Source organism: Ammospiza caudacuta, chromosome Z (genome assembly GCF_027887145.1).
Source record: "Ammospiza caudacuta isolate bAmmCau1 chromosome Z, bAmmCau1.pri, whole genome shotgun sequence".
Taxonomy (NCBI): Eukaryota; Metazoa; Chordata; class Aves; order Passeriformes; family Passerellidae; genus Ammospiza; species Ammospiza caudacuta.
Genome location: NC_080632.1, coordinates 8,562,642 through 8,578,728, shown reverse-complemented (window position 1 = coordinate 8,578,728; position 16,087 = coordinate 8,562,642). Strand labels below are relative to the sequence as shown.

At 48.3% G+C, this 16,087-nt stretch overlaps 1 protein-coding gene across 1 annotated transcript in view; it reads left to right on the top strand.

Annotated features, from left to right (window-relative positions):
• Positions 1–15,237, top strand: part of LOC131571582 (uncharacterized) — an 88,181-nt gene extending 72,944 nt beyond the window's left edge. The window contains 5 exon segments of the mRNA XM_058824360.1: positions 11,656–11,773; positions 12,473–12,572; positions 12,972–13,168; positions 14,514–14,651; positions 15,166–15,237. Of these exon segments, the coding sequence (XP_058680343.1) occupies positions 11,656–11,773; positions 12,473–12,572; positions 12,972–13,168; positions 14,514–14,651; positions 15,166–15,237 (625 nt within the window).
• Positions 15,238–16,087: the final 850 nt, after the last annotated feature.

Below are 16,087 nucleotides of genomic sequence, written 5' to 3'. Positions count from 1 at the left end.
CCCTTTTGTTGATCTAGAATGGGTTTTAGAGTGTGGTGCGTCCTTTCAAAAATTGCCTGACTCTGTGGGAATAGGGAATTCCAAAAGTGTGGCAAACAGTCCAGTCCATCAAAAATGTGGCCAATTTTTGAGCTCTGCATGTGGGGCCATTTGTCGGTTTTTGCCTCGTGGGGGATCAGTTTGGTGAGCTCTGTGTTTTGTGGAGAAAAGAAGAAACCTCACAACTTCATAAAAGTTGTAAAGCTTGGTATGTTTTTATTATGGCACGCGTCGGACGCATGCAGAGGAAATCCTCCTCAACAGGCCTGCGTACCCCTGAAGACCTCAGATCTCCTTTTATTCATCCTTCCAAATGCATATGCATACAGTTTCACAATAGGTTCATAAATATTCATTCAGCGTGACATTTATCACCAGTTCTTCATTATCAAAGGAATTCCTAGGTCGGGGGCAAATTGACCTCGTGGTCGTTTATGTTTTTCTTTCTCTGTCTCCTCACTGTCTCCGGCATGTGAGTTTTTCCTTCAGCTTTGGCCTCACAGACTTTTCATCTCTCCTAGACACTTCACCTAATTCAGAATGGATCTCTACTCTGTCTCAATCTGGACCCCAGTGACAAGGACAAAGGAAAAGACGAGAGGGGGTCTTTCTTCTCGGGACCAAAGTCCCACAGCTTTAATGGAGAACCACTCCAGGAGAGAAAGGGAGCATCCAGGAGAGAAAAGAGGATTTCCAGGAGAGGAAAGAGAGTGTCCAGCTCGTGGCAGGAGATTTGTAACCCTGGGGAAGGGGGGGTGGTAGAAAGGAACTACCATAGGTCAACATACGTAAATCACCGCACTGTAGTTTTCTGCATAAATTGCTGCACTTGTTGCAAACAAAATCCTAAAATCTCCCCAAACACAACCATTCAGTCCCAAATGATCACAATGTGGGGAAAAAAACACTCAACCCCCCTATATACCCAGGCACCAGGTGTCACAGGGAGTACCAACCCCTGCAATTATAAAGTCCACACACACAAGCTCACCGGGAAAGGAGTCTCTCTTTATGAGGGGACAGAGTGCTCGCTTTTCTCAACACAACTCACCATCTACCACATCAGCATCCACCCACATCATCTTCCTCAAAACACACCCACTGAAAACACAACCACAATTACAACACACAGGAAAAATTGCAGCAATAAAACAGCATTTGCTCAATTCAAACCCAGAATTTCTAGCAGGTCCTTATTGACACAGCAAATCCTTTCTGCCGGTAGCAAGACCCAAACCCAAACTGTACAGGAGTACACTGTGCGCAGGACATCTCTGTGTGACTTAGGAACAGCCCTTCCCCCGTGTTCACCTTACGGGTTACTTTATACAGGGTTATATATATACTTTCTCCACAGTCCCAGCAGTCTTGTCTGTCCCCCACGAGGAACAGCCCAGAGCAGAGGTGCCTCCAGGAAAGGAATGTCCTGGCAGTGCCCAGAGATGTCCACAGCGCGGTTGTTCTTGCTGGAGCAGAGAAGTGTTCCTGCTGCGGTCACCAAATGAAGTGTGGAATAGAACTCACCACAGTTGAAGTTAGAAGGTGGTGTGTTTATTACAGCGCCAGGCACAGGAGGAGTTGTCTCCTAAAGACATGTGTGAAGAATCACTGGCTCTCTACTCATCTAAAATGAGTACACATTCATATAATTCCCAAAAAACCTAACACGTATTCATTAGGTAACACTGTGTGCCCCCCTTTGTATTAAAATGTATTATAATTCAGTCCAAAGTTCTTTCACATTTCTGCAGTCTTTCACTTTAAATGGGCTGGTAGGTTTTAAACTGGGGAATGGTGTCCTTCTGATGAAGGCCAAGACGTCTTCCTCAAGTTGACCTCTTTACTTATGACCTGATGGCAGGCTTTTGCACTTCTTAGCTATAGCTGAAGTTTCGGGGCCCAGGTGCAGGCTCTGGTCCTCTTCTTTGTCACAAAGAAATCCGCATCCCATCCTGCTTCTTTAAACATAGTAAAGACAGTGATAGCAAGTGATATATTACCCTAGCCTTAACTACCTTACCTGCAAAACATTAACTATTCCTCATTATTTCTACTCTTCTTGTTATACTCTTTCCCCCTAACTAAATCTTGCTAAAATTTTAACACTTCCAGTTCTTTTAAATCCTTGATTTATTGGCCTCATATCACATGCCAGCCATGTGTGAGCCGATACTGTAACTCGGAAATTCCACTCCTGAGCAGGAGGTATAAAGCCTGGTTCTGAGCTGGAATGGTGAGAAGGATGAAATGCACATGGTTTTGATCCAGGGGATGTCCTGGAAGTGCACAGCCTACCTGCCACTGCTGCAGAGAACCACGCTCCACCTCCTGCTGCTGCACAGATTTTTAGGAACCTAGGGGTTGCTGTGTATTATTTGCTACCACAACTAATAGAATCAATTTGCTTTGGAAGTTCCATTTTGTCCTGGGTCATTTTGGGCATGGGTCTCCTCCTGAACCTGTGACAAACACTGGAATGGACCTGCAGGACACTCCTATTCTCATGTCAGTAAATTCTGAGAAGTGATTTAGGTATCAATAAGTCAATAAGTATCAGTCAGTAAATCAAATAATTTGGGGGAATATTTAGCCTGTGAGTTTCAGAAAAGTAAGGAGAATGTCTTGGATCCATGGATACACACTACTAAGTGAGATTGCTGGGTGTGCATGTATCAGGGAAGTGATTCCCCACACACCCAGTGCTGAGATCAAGTATTGCCTCTCTTCTAACCCTGAGCAGGCAGCAGGGATCAGGCCCTGCTTGGCAACATTTATTTTGAAGACTTCTGTTCAGCAGGTAAAAATGGACCAAATGAAACCTTTCCAGCTGTTTCCCTTTGGTTCACCTGTTTGAGGGTTAAGATTCTGTGCTGCAGGTGTCCTGGGTGTGTGCAGAGCAGAGCAGCCCCAGAAAGCCCTTGGCTTGCCCACCAGTTGTCATGCCTTGTTGCCAGGTGTGCCCAGCTCTGGCAGGAGAAAGAGCCCGCAGCGCAGTGGGCACCGTGCCCTGCCCAGCCGGGGCTCTCTGGCACAGAGCAGCAGCAGCGCCAGCACCGTTCAGCCCGCTCCTGCCTTGGCTTCCCCTGGCACACAGAAGCCTCTGGAAATCAGCACCGCCAGCAGCGTTCCCAGCTTGGAGCAGCTGCTGCTGGCGGGCAGATGCTGCCAGTTCCACTGCTTCCAAAGGGCAAGAAAGGCACAGATGTACATGCACCGGAGCCCTGGGCATGTCCAAGAAAGGGGCAAATAGGTGGGGAGATTTGTTAGGAAAGATTTCAGCTGTGATGCCAACAGTGCCTTCTCTCCTGGTTCTGTGTGTTCTAGATGAGTAGTGCCGTGGTTGGCGCTGTCAGTTAAGAAGTAGATGTTATGTGGATGTTCAAATGTGTAGTGATGATATTGTAATATATCCTCCCACCCTCTTTCCCCTCCCCTTTGTAATCGCCTTGGTAGTCAGGGCATTTGGGGAGGGCTGGCTTGTGACCAGCAGGCAGGGGGAAACAACACCTGACCTCCAGTCAAGGTGCAAGAAAGTAATTCCACCAATGGACAGCAGAGAAAGAGCTGACTGACAAAACTTCTGGAGGAGGTAAGGGTATAAAAGGCAGAGCATCCTTTCTGTAGATGAGCACATGGCTGCTAGTCACAGAGACTCCCAATGCTGTAAGTTTTCTTATTCAGTTCTTTGTTAAGCTTTGATAAACCTTTAAATTTTGAAAGTTAGAGTAATTTCTTAAATGTGCAATGCTTGGGCCATTTTCTTGGTCTAGTTTCCTTTGCTTGTGTCCCATCTGAGTGCTCAGTTGGGGCACAGGCTGTAGGTGCTTGGGGCACTCCTGGAGTTCCTCTTGGATGCCCTGAACAACAGGGTTTGGCCCATGAGGGGAATTTGTGCTGCTCTGTGACAGAGGAGAACTTCCCCGGCTCTTTTGTGTTTGATGTAGGGAAGGTTGGGTATTGCTTTGCATAAACTCACAGACCAACATGGAGCGTTTGCTTTGTCATGTCCGGGCATGGTTGTCACATTGACATAGTGACATCAGAAGGTTGCCTTGGTGCACAGAAGGCCTGAGTGTCAGAGCAGCCCAAGGCCTTGCTCTGATCAGGAGAATCTTCCTGGTCAGTGCATCTCTCTGTAGGCACCTGCCCACTGACAAGAGTTTTGTAGCTTTTAGAAAAGTTGCAGAAATGCCAATAATGAACCATCTGGCCACTGCAGCTTTTGCTCCATATCGCATTACATATTCCATTTATTACTTTACGAATTTTGCCCATAAGTAGAGGTTTCCCTTCTGCTTAGGTTAGGGTGTATCCTAACCTGGCTTTCGTATGTCTTCCTACTCTTCATTAGTGACTGAGTGCCTGATTTTGAAACAGAAAGAGCATTAGGATGCCATTGCTTTGGTTAAGCTTCTGTCGAGTCCTTAATCTAAAAAGGAACTGAACTGTAGCCACAGGGGCAGCATTTGCAAGGGAACCTGCAGGGGTTCTGTTCCCTCCACGGGAGAGTCTGTGGCAGCAGTCTCTGTCATTTCCTCAGTTTGCTGGGACAAGCAAGACACCTTTGAAAATGTAGAGTGGCAGACCTTCTTGGAAGGCCTTCTTAAAACTCTGCAATTTGCCCCAGAATTCAGGGAAAGCTTCTTTCTTTCAACGGTTTCTCTTGAAAGGATCTGACTGTCTAACTTGACCCTTTACTGAGTGCAAAAATTGTGATCTTCCCAATGCAATGAAATTCAAATTCCAAAGCAGTGAGTGTCTGCTATTGAACCCTGGAGCTGCTGCTCTGCTGTTTCACAAAGAACTGCCACAGCTCAGGGGGATTTTGGGGAAGCTTTTCTGGGCAAGCATTTCCAGCAAGTTAACGAGAACTGGTGCATGCAACTGATTTTTTAAAAAACGTACCAGAAGGAGACGATTTCAGAAGCTGTTAATGTGTTTAGTAGAACAGGAGCATTGAGAGTTAAAGAAAAATCTGCATTTTCTTGGTCATGTTTGTAGTCATTTACTGGCAAAACAGGCCAAAGTGTAGGCAAAACCAAGGATATTGACCTGATCTCTTTCTGGCTGTGTGAATGAAATGTGTCTCCTGGAGGGATGTTATGAAATGGGAAATCATCTCTGCTTGGGTTGACTTCTTCTGTGGGATTCAGCAGCCCAGGCAGTTTTCTCACAGCATCTGATTCATTTTCCCTGCCCACTACAGGTCACCTGAGGCGTGTATTCAGCGGAACTGATCCTGAGGTGAGTGAGAAAAGAACATTTTATGCTCCTGGTGTTTAAGCATTGTAGAGGAAGCTGTGAGCTTGGCCAGTGGCAGTAGAATATAGAGGGCGAGCTAGGAAAGCTGACAGAAAATCCATTTTCATGCAAAAAAAAAATCAAAGGCAGAAATGGTAATTTATTAATTTCCATGCCAGAGCTTTGAAGAACTACAAATCCAGTTTTGCAGAGAGAACGTTGTTTCCTACAGCAATATAGGGTGGAATATTTCCCTAAGGGCATGGTTGCCACGTTGTCTTAACTTGCATTTAACTAAGAGCAAATTCCTATATAGCTGAATTACACCATTGAAGTTTAGTCAGAGTACCATAGAATTCTATTCCTACCAAAACTTTTAATATCTACATAAAAGATGTGGTTGCAGAAAAGGAAGAAGCTCTTGAAATGGTGGATGCTGCAACTGAAGCTGCAACCTTTGTGGCTGAGGAGCTGTGTGGCCAAAAGGACACAGGGCTGGCGGTTTTGAGCAGCTGAAGATGAGGCAGCGTGTGGCCAGGGAGTCAAGAAGGCCAAGGGCTTGGTGGCTGTGCCAGCAGCAGTGGGGCAGCAGGAGCAGGGCAGTGAGCGTGGCCCTGTGCTGGGCAGTGCTGCGGCCACAGCTGGAGTGCTGTGTGCACTTGTGGGCCCTGGGGAGCAGAAAGTCATGGAGGGGCTGCAGCGTGTGCACAGAAGGACAGGGCAGCTGAGCAAGGGGGTGCAGCACAAGGCCAGGGAGGAGGTGCCAAGGGAGCTTTAGCCTCGACAGTGGGAGGCTCTTGAGGCACCTTCAGCATCTCTGCAATGCATTGAAATATTTATCTACTTTTGGACTGGACTTCCTCTCCCTTTTTTGTTGTTATTTTTTGCTTTACTTGGAGGAGAAGACCCAATTCATTTTCTCTTTTTCCCAACGCAGGTTCTTTTTGAAATTATTTCCTGCCCTTACACAGCACTGGGAATGGTTCTGCTTGAAGTTTTTATTCCAAGGTGTCACTTCTGGGGAACGCAGTATTTTTGCATGAGAACACATCATTCTGTTCAGGGACTTTGGTACAGAAGGAGCTGTTGTGTTTCTAGGCCAGCCACTATGGCCTTACAGATCACCTTAAAATTAGCAGTGCCCGTGCCCTTCTGCAGCCCAGGCAATCAGTGTGTGTTGTGTTTGGGAATTGAGCAGGAGATCAATGCTTTGCATTCCAGCTGCTCCTCAGCAATCACAGGAGCTGGGAGGGGCTGGGTTGCAGTTTGGATTCCAGGCACTTTAGCACCATCAGTGTGGTCCTGTCCAAGAGAAGAACTCGGCCGAGCACAGAGGCACAAAGAGTGCAGTTCCCAGTGCAGTGCTCTGGGTCTGATTGCATTCCATAAGGATCTACACGCTCCACATTCTCCAAGAGTGTGGTTCATTGAGCAACAGGAAAGAAATCTCAGGATTGCTGCTGATCATGGCAATGGCCACCAAGTGTTGATGTGGGGCAGCAACAGAGAGAACAATAAAGACAGATCATAGTAGGGACATCTATCTCTCTATCTTTCTTTCCATCTATCTATCTATCTATCTATCTATCTATCTATCTATCTATGTAACATTTACATAATTGAATCTTCCTGGCTCTGGTCCAAGGCAGTTGGAGGTGCAAACCTCACGTAAAGCAGCATCCCTCTCAGGAGAGGATTAGAGACATGTTCCCTCGACCAGTTCTGAGCAGGAAGAGATGTTTCCCCCTTTGTGGTATTTCCCACAGAGTTGTTTCCATCCTCCAGCCTCTTGTGCCCTGAAGTCCCCAGTTAATTCTTTAAATTTCCACCTCTCCTAGAGAGGTGGAACAATTCCATGTTTAGGTGGTGTTTGGTGACTCTGCTCATACGTGCCATGCATTACATGACGCATGGTCTCCTTCACTGGCATCCCCAGGGCTGTGTAAGTGCATTCGTTCATGGGGCCTTAGGGGAGCCTCTGTTTCTGCTGCTCAGAATCCTCAGTTGACAAAAGAGGAAGAAGAAACACCTTGGTCCTCCTCCATTGTGGTGGCCATAGAGGCTCTGTGACCTCCATCAGAAATCTTTACATGCATCCTCATCTCCTGAATGACCAGGTTTTCTAACAAGAGTGTGGATGTCAGAAAGGCAGGAATGCTGGTGCAGGCCTGAAGAGAACTCACAAGGAGTGAGCTCACCCAGGAAGCCACCTGCAAAGCCAGGATGGAGCTGTGGGACAGGGCAGGGTGTCAGTCACTACTGAAAGACAAACAGGACATGGCACAAGCAGAGGGAGGCCCTCACCACACCCTTGAGAAATGCCACACCTTCCCTGTCAGCTGCCTGAGAGGCTCTTGCAGCTTCAGTCCCAGATGGCCCCTGATTGTAGGGCCAGGGTCACTTTGGAATCTGTGCCTCCCCTCAAACAGAGAATGACCCAGCAGAGCAGCAGCACAGTGCTTTGGGAATGTGTGAGCCCAGCAGTCTTGGAGTCTTGGCCCACAAAGGTCCTATGGGAAGCTGAAACCCATCTTCTCTTGCTTTCTGTGCAGGTGCTTCTAGAGAGAGAGCAGGAGCAGACTGCTTCATCAGAGATGCCATGCCAGACTCAGGGACAGCTGTTCCCAGCCCGAGAGCAGGAAGAGCAGCTCGGGCAGCAGGTGGAGAAAGGAGAAAGGCCAGGTAAGCCTGACTGGCCAGGGCACAGAGGGAAGGGCAGGAAGAAGGGCATAAACCACAGCTCTTGGGACTGAGGAGGCCAGGAATCCCACAGGCACTGGAAGCACAGAGCCTTGGAATCTGCAGAGATCAGCCCTGGGACAGGAGGTTTGCAATGGAGGCAGAGGTGGGGAGGGAAGCAGAAAGAAGGAGCTGAATCAATGTGATTCTGAGGCTGCAAGAGGAAAAACGCTGAGCCTGGTGGCAGCTCCCAGTCACTTGCTCTGCATTTGTGTGCACAGAACATCAAGGCAGAGCCACAAGCAGAGCTGCCTGAAGCTCAGAGTGCCATCATGGCACTGAAGAGGAGGAACAAGGAAGACATGGGAAGAATTCAAGAGGAGAATCTCCATCAGCAGAGGGGCGATCAACACAACCAGGTGAGTGAAAGAATGGCAGCCACTCCACTCAAAAGGCGTCCTCTTCCTCCTTGGTTACAGAACATCAAGGAATACCTGCAGGCACAGCTGCAGAAAACTGATGCCAGGATCAAGGCTCTGGAGAAGAGGCTTGAGGAAGACAAGAAAATCATCAGAGAGAAAGCTATCTGCCTCCCTCAGGCTCTAGAAAAGCAAGTGAATGAAAGAGGGATGCAGTCACTGCAGTCACCAAACTGGTGGTTTCTACCCTCCTTTCCTTTCCAGTGCAAAGCAGCAGGGAGTGGGGCCATGCCTCTGAGTGCCATCCTGCTCTAGTGTGTATCACAGTCACTCTGAGGAACATTTTCTGGTGTGCTGAATCTCAACTGCTGCCTTGGACAGTGAAACTTGTCCTTTGGCCTTTGGGCCAGCAGTCATCCAAATTGATTTCTGCTGGCCTGTTCCTGCTCCCCTTGTTTCTGGAGGTGTTTTCACAGTGGAACATGGTGATCCAGATGGAAGACTGAAAGAAGCTGTCTGTATCCCCTGTCAATCTGTTCTTTCCCTTTCCTCACAGTCAATGACTCCTGGCTGACAGGGACAAGCTGTAGTGTCTGACTGCTTTGTTCTGTTTCACTTGAGCTGCAAGTGCTGACTTCTCACCGGGCAGCCTGTGAAGACTTCCAGCGAATGTCTGGCAATGAAGAACCCCAAGGTTGGCATGAGGCACAGGAACAGTGCCCACCAGAAATGTTCCAGGTCCAGCACATCATGGGCTCTGAACCTGCTGCCACAGCAGCGTCACCTCAAGGAAGCTCTCCGTTAAAACCTGGGAACTTGAGCTCGGGCAGTTTGCTCATCTCCCTGGAACAGCAGACTGAGGAGAAGTACCTGGAGATGCTAGGTACGTCTGGGCTGTTTCTTGTCTGAGGGACAGTGTGTTGTGTGCAGCTGCCAGCAGAGCTGTACCAAATGTTCCTTCTGAGTTTGGTGCCACAGGGCCATTTAGGACTCCCCAGAGGAAGCGCTGTGCTCCGAGGCAGCGAGAGAGCGCTCTGGCTGTTCCTGCTGCCTCTGAGGGCACCTCGGACTGGCCTGGGTTTGCCTGAGCTTCCCTCTCTGCTAAAGGCTGAAGCAGGGATTGTTCTTGCATCAGCAGAAGGATGTGACCTTGCAAATGATCTAGGCGAGTCCTGTGTGCTCGTGGCCAAACTGAACAGAATTTATAGCTTCCTAAATTCTTCTTCGACTCCTGACTTCCAACCAGTCATCAGAGAAAAATACCTTCACAGAAATGCACTGGCTTCGGACTTTTGTCTTTTTGGTTGGGGATTTTTCATTGGGTTTTTTTTTTGGTTTCTTTGTTTTGTTTTGGTTTGGGGTTTTTTTACTTTTTTGTGGGGGTTTGTGTTTGGTTTTCTTTTTGCATTTTTTTTTTCTGTTGTTTTGTGGGGTATTTTTGGTGGAGTTTGTTTTTCTCCATCCTGAAGGGAGCCCTTCTGCCTCACATGTCTTGCTGCTGTCATTTTTATGACTGGTCCTGGTACTACTACTACATTTGCAGTTTATTTTCATGAGAATGCTATATTTTGTCAATAAGAGAATGCTATCTTTTTGCCAATAAGAACTCCTTTGAAAGTACATCAGGTTACAGGACAAATAGAGAGCATGAGGTGTTTTTCATGTGCTCCAAAAGAAAAAAGCAGTATCTTTATAACAACTTTTATTTAATCTTCTAGTTTTGTGCATATCAAGATGTGTCCAAGAGACACATCCAAGTGGTGTGGTCAGATAAAACTGTACTGCAGGCGTTTCTCAGGAGAGAGCCTCCAGCCCAGCCATGGTATATTCCTCAGATCCATGGCGCTTTTCCATACCCGATTCCCACTCTTTCCCATGACTGTTAGAATCCTAGCCATTGGGCCAAGCCCTGTGTTGTAATGTGTTTTTAAGTTTCCCTGTTTGCTCCCCCATTTTGTGTATCTTCCCCTATGTTCCTGTAAATGGTTCTTCCCCTCACAGTTTTCCCGCCACTGTTCCCTTGCCCCTTGAGTTTCCATGGTTACCCCCTCCCCCTTAGTTACTAAGCTCTTAGGTCATGTAACTTCTCCTCCCCCTTCTTATCCTTATAAGTCAAGTTTTCCTCCTCCCTGGGCCCAGTCAATCACCCCCACTCCTCCCTCTGTTCTAGAAGCTTCTTCTCTCTGGGGGTTGTGGTTGGCTGTGGTCCCGGGGCCCCTCCTCTACTTTGTATTTATTGGTTGTTCTTGTATGCCCATTAAGTTTTGTACCTCCCTTGTTCTTCTGTTATTGGCTAGCTGGGCGTCCCTCTTTTTTCCACCCCTCTTCTTTAAAACCTTGTTGCTCCCCCTGTTTGTGGCCATTTGCTGGTCGGTGCCCTCCTTGTGGTTGGTTCCGTCCATCTTCAATAAACCAACGTTTTCACCCCAGCAAGTGGTCGCCTCCTTTCCTCAACTCATCGGCGCGCTTCTATCCACGTCCGCAATCCAGCCCAGCCCGAGGCCAGGACGCTGAGGGGGGCTGGTCCTCAGATGCGCAGAGGCGTCGGCCACCTCTCCTAAGCTAGCCGGACCTCAGGGCCACATACGTCCTCGCGCAGACTAGTCTCTAGGAAAACACAAAGTCCTTTGTGATTCTGCAGCACAACCCAATAAATCTGCCTCCTGCCCTTAACAGCTGCCAGTGCTCTCAGATAAGAAGTGGTGGGGCTGAGAGCAGAGCCCAGGGGATTCTGTGTCTACCATCTCCTGTTGGGACAAAAAGGGCACTGATCCGCACCTCGGTGTGGCTGATCTCAAGGCCCATCCTGTTGTGTCCTAAATGGGGGCAACAGCTTTTAAGGGCTCAGGCTGGCTGGGACTTCTTCCCATCAGCGCCTGTCAGTGCTCATGCTTGGCCTTTGCCAGCCTGGTTGTGGTCACTGCCCTGCCCCTGAGGGCTGCAGGGACTGCAGAGGCTGGAGCCTTCCTTAGCTGGGAGAGGGGCATCTTGGAGCTCAGCCGGCTCATAAACAGGTCAGAGTCCTGCTGCTGAAAGCCCCTTTAGGGATTGGTTATAGGCTTGAGTTTCTCTGGTTTACAAATGGAAAAGAATTCTTTTGTCAAACTGCTGAAAGGTGGGGAAGATGTCCTCCTCTCCTGAAATGCATCTCCCTGTGCTTTGTTTCCTGTCAAGAGAACTCTTCAAAGGACTGTACTAAATCAGTCTCTGTACCAGCCATCTGCCCAGCAAAGTAGCCATGCATGTTCATCTCCACACCCTTGTTTCCTTCTTTCAGCTACTTTCGGGGGCAGGAACTCTGGCTGGTGCTGGAGTACATGGACGGAGGCACCCTGAACGATATCCTCAGCACGACCGCTCTGTATGAAGATGAGGCAGCAGCAATCAGTCGGGAGGTCAGCAATCCCATCTGTGTTTCCAAGGGCTTGGGCAGGATTGTCTGGGAAACAGGGGCTCAGACCTGCAGTGATTTCCTGTGCCAAGCTTTGGTTCTGTGCTGCTGGTGTGCTATGGGCAAGAAAAAGCATCTCAAGTGCAAGGCCTGCCAGTGCCCCTGCACTCCCTGTACTCGGTGCCAGTACTCTTCTCTCCTGCTGTTGTATTCTCGCTCTGGCTCATGTATTTGTATTTGCTGTTCTCCACCTTGCCTCTCTAAATGTTTGCCTGGAGTCTGTCTTCACTGCATTCCTTGCCTGTGAAAGCAAAGGTGCTGGTGGCAGGATTGGAAATGATCAGCAAAGAAAAAAGAGAGAGACTCGTTTCTCTCAGGCCTCAGCATACAAGGACAGGAGTGCAGCCAAAAGGCTCTTTGCTTCTGAGCACATGCACTGCAGCAGCAGTCATCCTGGCTGGTTTGCAGGGCACAGTCTATAACAGCAGGTGCTGTTGCTCTTTCAGAAGCTGACATGCCTTTCCTCAGAAAGGTCCTGCTCTGCAAGTGTTGGAGCAGCAAGCTCTTCCTCTCAGTGGCACTGTGTTCTGCCATTACTGCCCATTCCCCTGCAGAGGGAATCTTTTAGATTCTTTGTTGCCTTTCTTGTGGGATTAAATCACATCACTCATTTTTGCCCTCCTCTTTCTGTTTCTTCTCTCAGTGCCTGGAAGGACTGCATTTTCGTCATTCAAACCATGTGATCCATCGAGATGTGAAGAGTGACAACATCCTTCTCAGAACTGACGGTTCTGTCAAGCTGGGTCAGTGTATTCTTGGTCAGGAGCAGCATTCCAGGGATGTGGGTGTGGGGCTGCTTGGAGTGACAGCCAGCTCCCCTAAATGGGGCTGGTGGCAGTGCAGGGACACCCGCTGTGAGCTGAGAGCACAGTTGCAACGTGCACAGAGGTAGGACAAGGAACAAGCAGTCAAGAGTGGCCTTGCTCTGTGTGTGTCCCTTCCAGAGGGAGGGAGTTACAAGTCTAAAGCTTCCAAAGAACAAAAGACACCACGGAGAGAATGCAAAAAATGGGGGGATGTTTTAAGTCACCAATGCCAGGAAATTCAACAGCACATTTTCAAAGTTGTACTGTGGAACTCTTTTGCTTGCTTTCCTAATTGCACAGAATTCAAATAGAAACAGTGTTTTGCTTTCTCTTCAGCTGGTTTTGGCCTCTCTACTCAGCTCAGCCCTGAGCAGAGCAGACGGTGCTCGGTAGTCGGGACTCCTTGGTGGCTGGCGCCAGAAGTGCTGACAGGTCAACCATATGGTTCCAAAGTGGACATATGGTCTTTTGGAATCGTGGGGATTGAAATGATCGAACAAGAACCTCCCTACTGGAACCAAAGTCCCATCACAGTAAGGAGCAAATACTCACTGATCCCACTGTCTTTCTCACCTGTCCCTTGTCCTGCGTGCCATTGGACAAAAGCCCATTGCCATCTGCCTGAACTACTTCCACCAAGGTCCCCTCCTAAAAATGTGCCTGCAGCACATCAGCATCTGCTGTAGTTTTGGTTTCAGCAGTGGGGGAACTCAAGCCTTACCACATGCAAACAAACTCCAAACAAACTCTCTTCTCAGGCAACACTTTCTTTTGGCTTTTAAGTGGTTCCAGTTCTTTTTTCTGTGGAGATGGCCTTAATAGCGGGAAACAAGAATCTGAGAACTGCTGTTATCTTTCCAGAAATGAAGGTTTCTGGAAAGAAACCCAACAAGGTTTCTAAAACTGTGGTCTTTAGAGATGAACCTAACTCCCTGTGCAGTTTCTTCTCACTGGGAAACATGCCTGAAACCTGGGCATGAGGGTGTAAAGGCCACTGAGTCTCTTCTGCTTCTTGCGCAGTGTTGCTGAAACACTCAGTCACCGTATTTCCTTCATAGCCCAAGCCACGTTGTCCATGTGACCAAGCCAGAGCCTGGTGATGCGGAGAGCCTGCCAAAACCTCCCATTGTTTCCTGGCTCTTTCTGGGATGCACCTACCATTAATGCATTGACTTGAGTAGCCAAATGAGCAGAGGGTGACCACAGGGATGGCACCTCTCCTTCTTCTGACCATGACAATAATTCTTTTGCTGCAAAATGGGAAGCTGCAATTTTCAGTCTGCTGAGAGACAGAGCTGCAGGTGGCTCCTGTGTGCCCAAGCAGATATTTTCAACCCTGTACATTTGTGCAGCCATCTTAATGTGTCTGTCTTGAAGCTGAGATTGTAAATGTTTATTTCCTTACCTGGGGATTAACTGATGGATTTCCTTTCCTTCCTTCCAATTACCATTGTTTTCAAGAACAGCAAAAAAACCTTGTTCAGTCTTGTGCTAGGGCACGTGCACTTAAAGAACCAAAAAGCACTGCAGACATGCCTTTCATGTACTAACCCTTGAAATTAGTTTGTATAGCAAAGTCCCTCTTCCAAAAAGCCTCTCAAGCTGGTGTGAACCCTCAGAGAAGCAAATGTGCTTTTCCCGATGTAGCTCCCACTAACTAGGTCAGTCAATCAAATCAGCTGCCAAGGCAAGATCTGTGGGATGGTGGAAAAGCTGTGGCTGCCATCAGGTTTGGGTTTTCTGGTTGGTAAAGGGAAATGATCTCTGGGTCTCTGCCAGGGCCGAAACTGCCACTGAAGAAAAGAGGTTAAACAAAGTGGGAGAGCACTTAGAGATGTGAAAGCAGCAAGTGGAGCCTGGTGTCTCCTTTTTCTCCAGGCTACACAACTGATAGCCACAGTAGGGACCCCACGGCTGCAGCAGCCCAACCGATTCTCGCCTTGCCTGCGTGACTTCCTGAGCTGCTGCCTGCAGAGAGATGAGGAGCAGCGCTGGTCTGCCAGGGAGCTCCTGCAGGTAAAATGTGACGGGAATGCACCAGGGTTACTGCCAAGTTATGTGGCAGAGAGGGAACTGCAGGACCCGGTGCCACTGGGCTGGCCCTGCTGGGAAGGAAGGTGCATCCAGCACACGAGGGGCAGGGCATGGAAAGGCAGACACTGCTCTGTCTCCCTGTAAAAATCAGCACAGTGCTTTTCTTGCAAAGCAGGGACCTATGTGAGTCATTGGAGTTTCCTGAAAGGGAGAAACCCCAGGGACAGAAAGCACCATTTCTACAGCACTGGCAGGGCAAAAATCCCAGCAAGATGAAGACATCACAATCAACAGATGCCTGGGACTCTGGGCCACATTTGCCTGGGATGGCCAGGTCCTGCACATGACAATTGGGGAATAGATGGTCCCACTGTTCTACTTTCTTGGTCTTTCTAGCAACTAGAGGAATCCTCATCAAGCCTGTGAAGCACTGAGCTTGGAAAGTCATGTTTCACTGTTGTTTGTTGTTTTCTTTCCTTTTTTTTCCTGTGGACAGCATCCATTTGTAACAACAGCCAAGCCAGCATCCATCCTGGCACCACTCATCAACTCAGTCCAGAAGAAGTAAGAGACAAGAACATATCATGTCAAGATGTTACCTCCATAGCCAATTTTGAGTAGAATTGTAGAGTCAGATTCTAGAGTAGGATTGTTGTAGAGTTTTGTAGGATATGGTTCTAGACTAGGATTATTAAATAAAGTAATTAAAGTTTCTGAAATATCAACTCATTTGGAAGATGGTTTTAAAGATCCCTTTCTGACTCCCTCCGAAAACTAACATTTCCTCCTCAGTTAGCAGTTGTTTTTCTATTGGTGCTAAGACACACTTATGGTTTCTTTTGAACGGTTCAAAAGTGGGGAAGGTTCTTCTTCATTCATCCTACCCAGAGCACACTGCCTTTGGAATACCACCCACTAGCTGGTTTTGGCACAGCTGTGGTATTTCTAGTTGAGACAGAAAAGGCAGTGGCATTTGCAGGAAAAGCCAAAAGAGGAGTGGGGCAGCCCTGACATCCTGTGTGGATTCAAGCCTGCAGCTGTGACTCAAGAGCATTTGGGTTCCTGCCACTTGGATTTGGATCCCTAAATGCAATCTCTTTGGCTGCAGGAGAGACAGGAACCCAACATGACAGGTCATAGGCCAATTTCCAGCTGTCACTGCCTGCAGGAAAAGGCCACGTCCTGCAGGACTCCAGCACTCAGCATCCTCAGCCAGACACAGCAAGTGCTGGCAACTCAGAAACTTGCACCTCTGCCTTGCACTAAAGACAGCACCAACCACAGCGGGCACTTACAGGTACAGAGTATTGTGGTGTGACCCCTCCATGCAGCTGGTGGACTCACCATCCCTGCAAGCCTTTGAAAAAACACTGAATGTGGTACTGGGTGCCGTACTTTAGTTGAGGAGTTAAGGCATG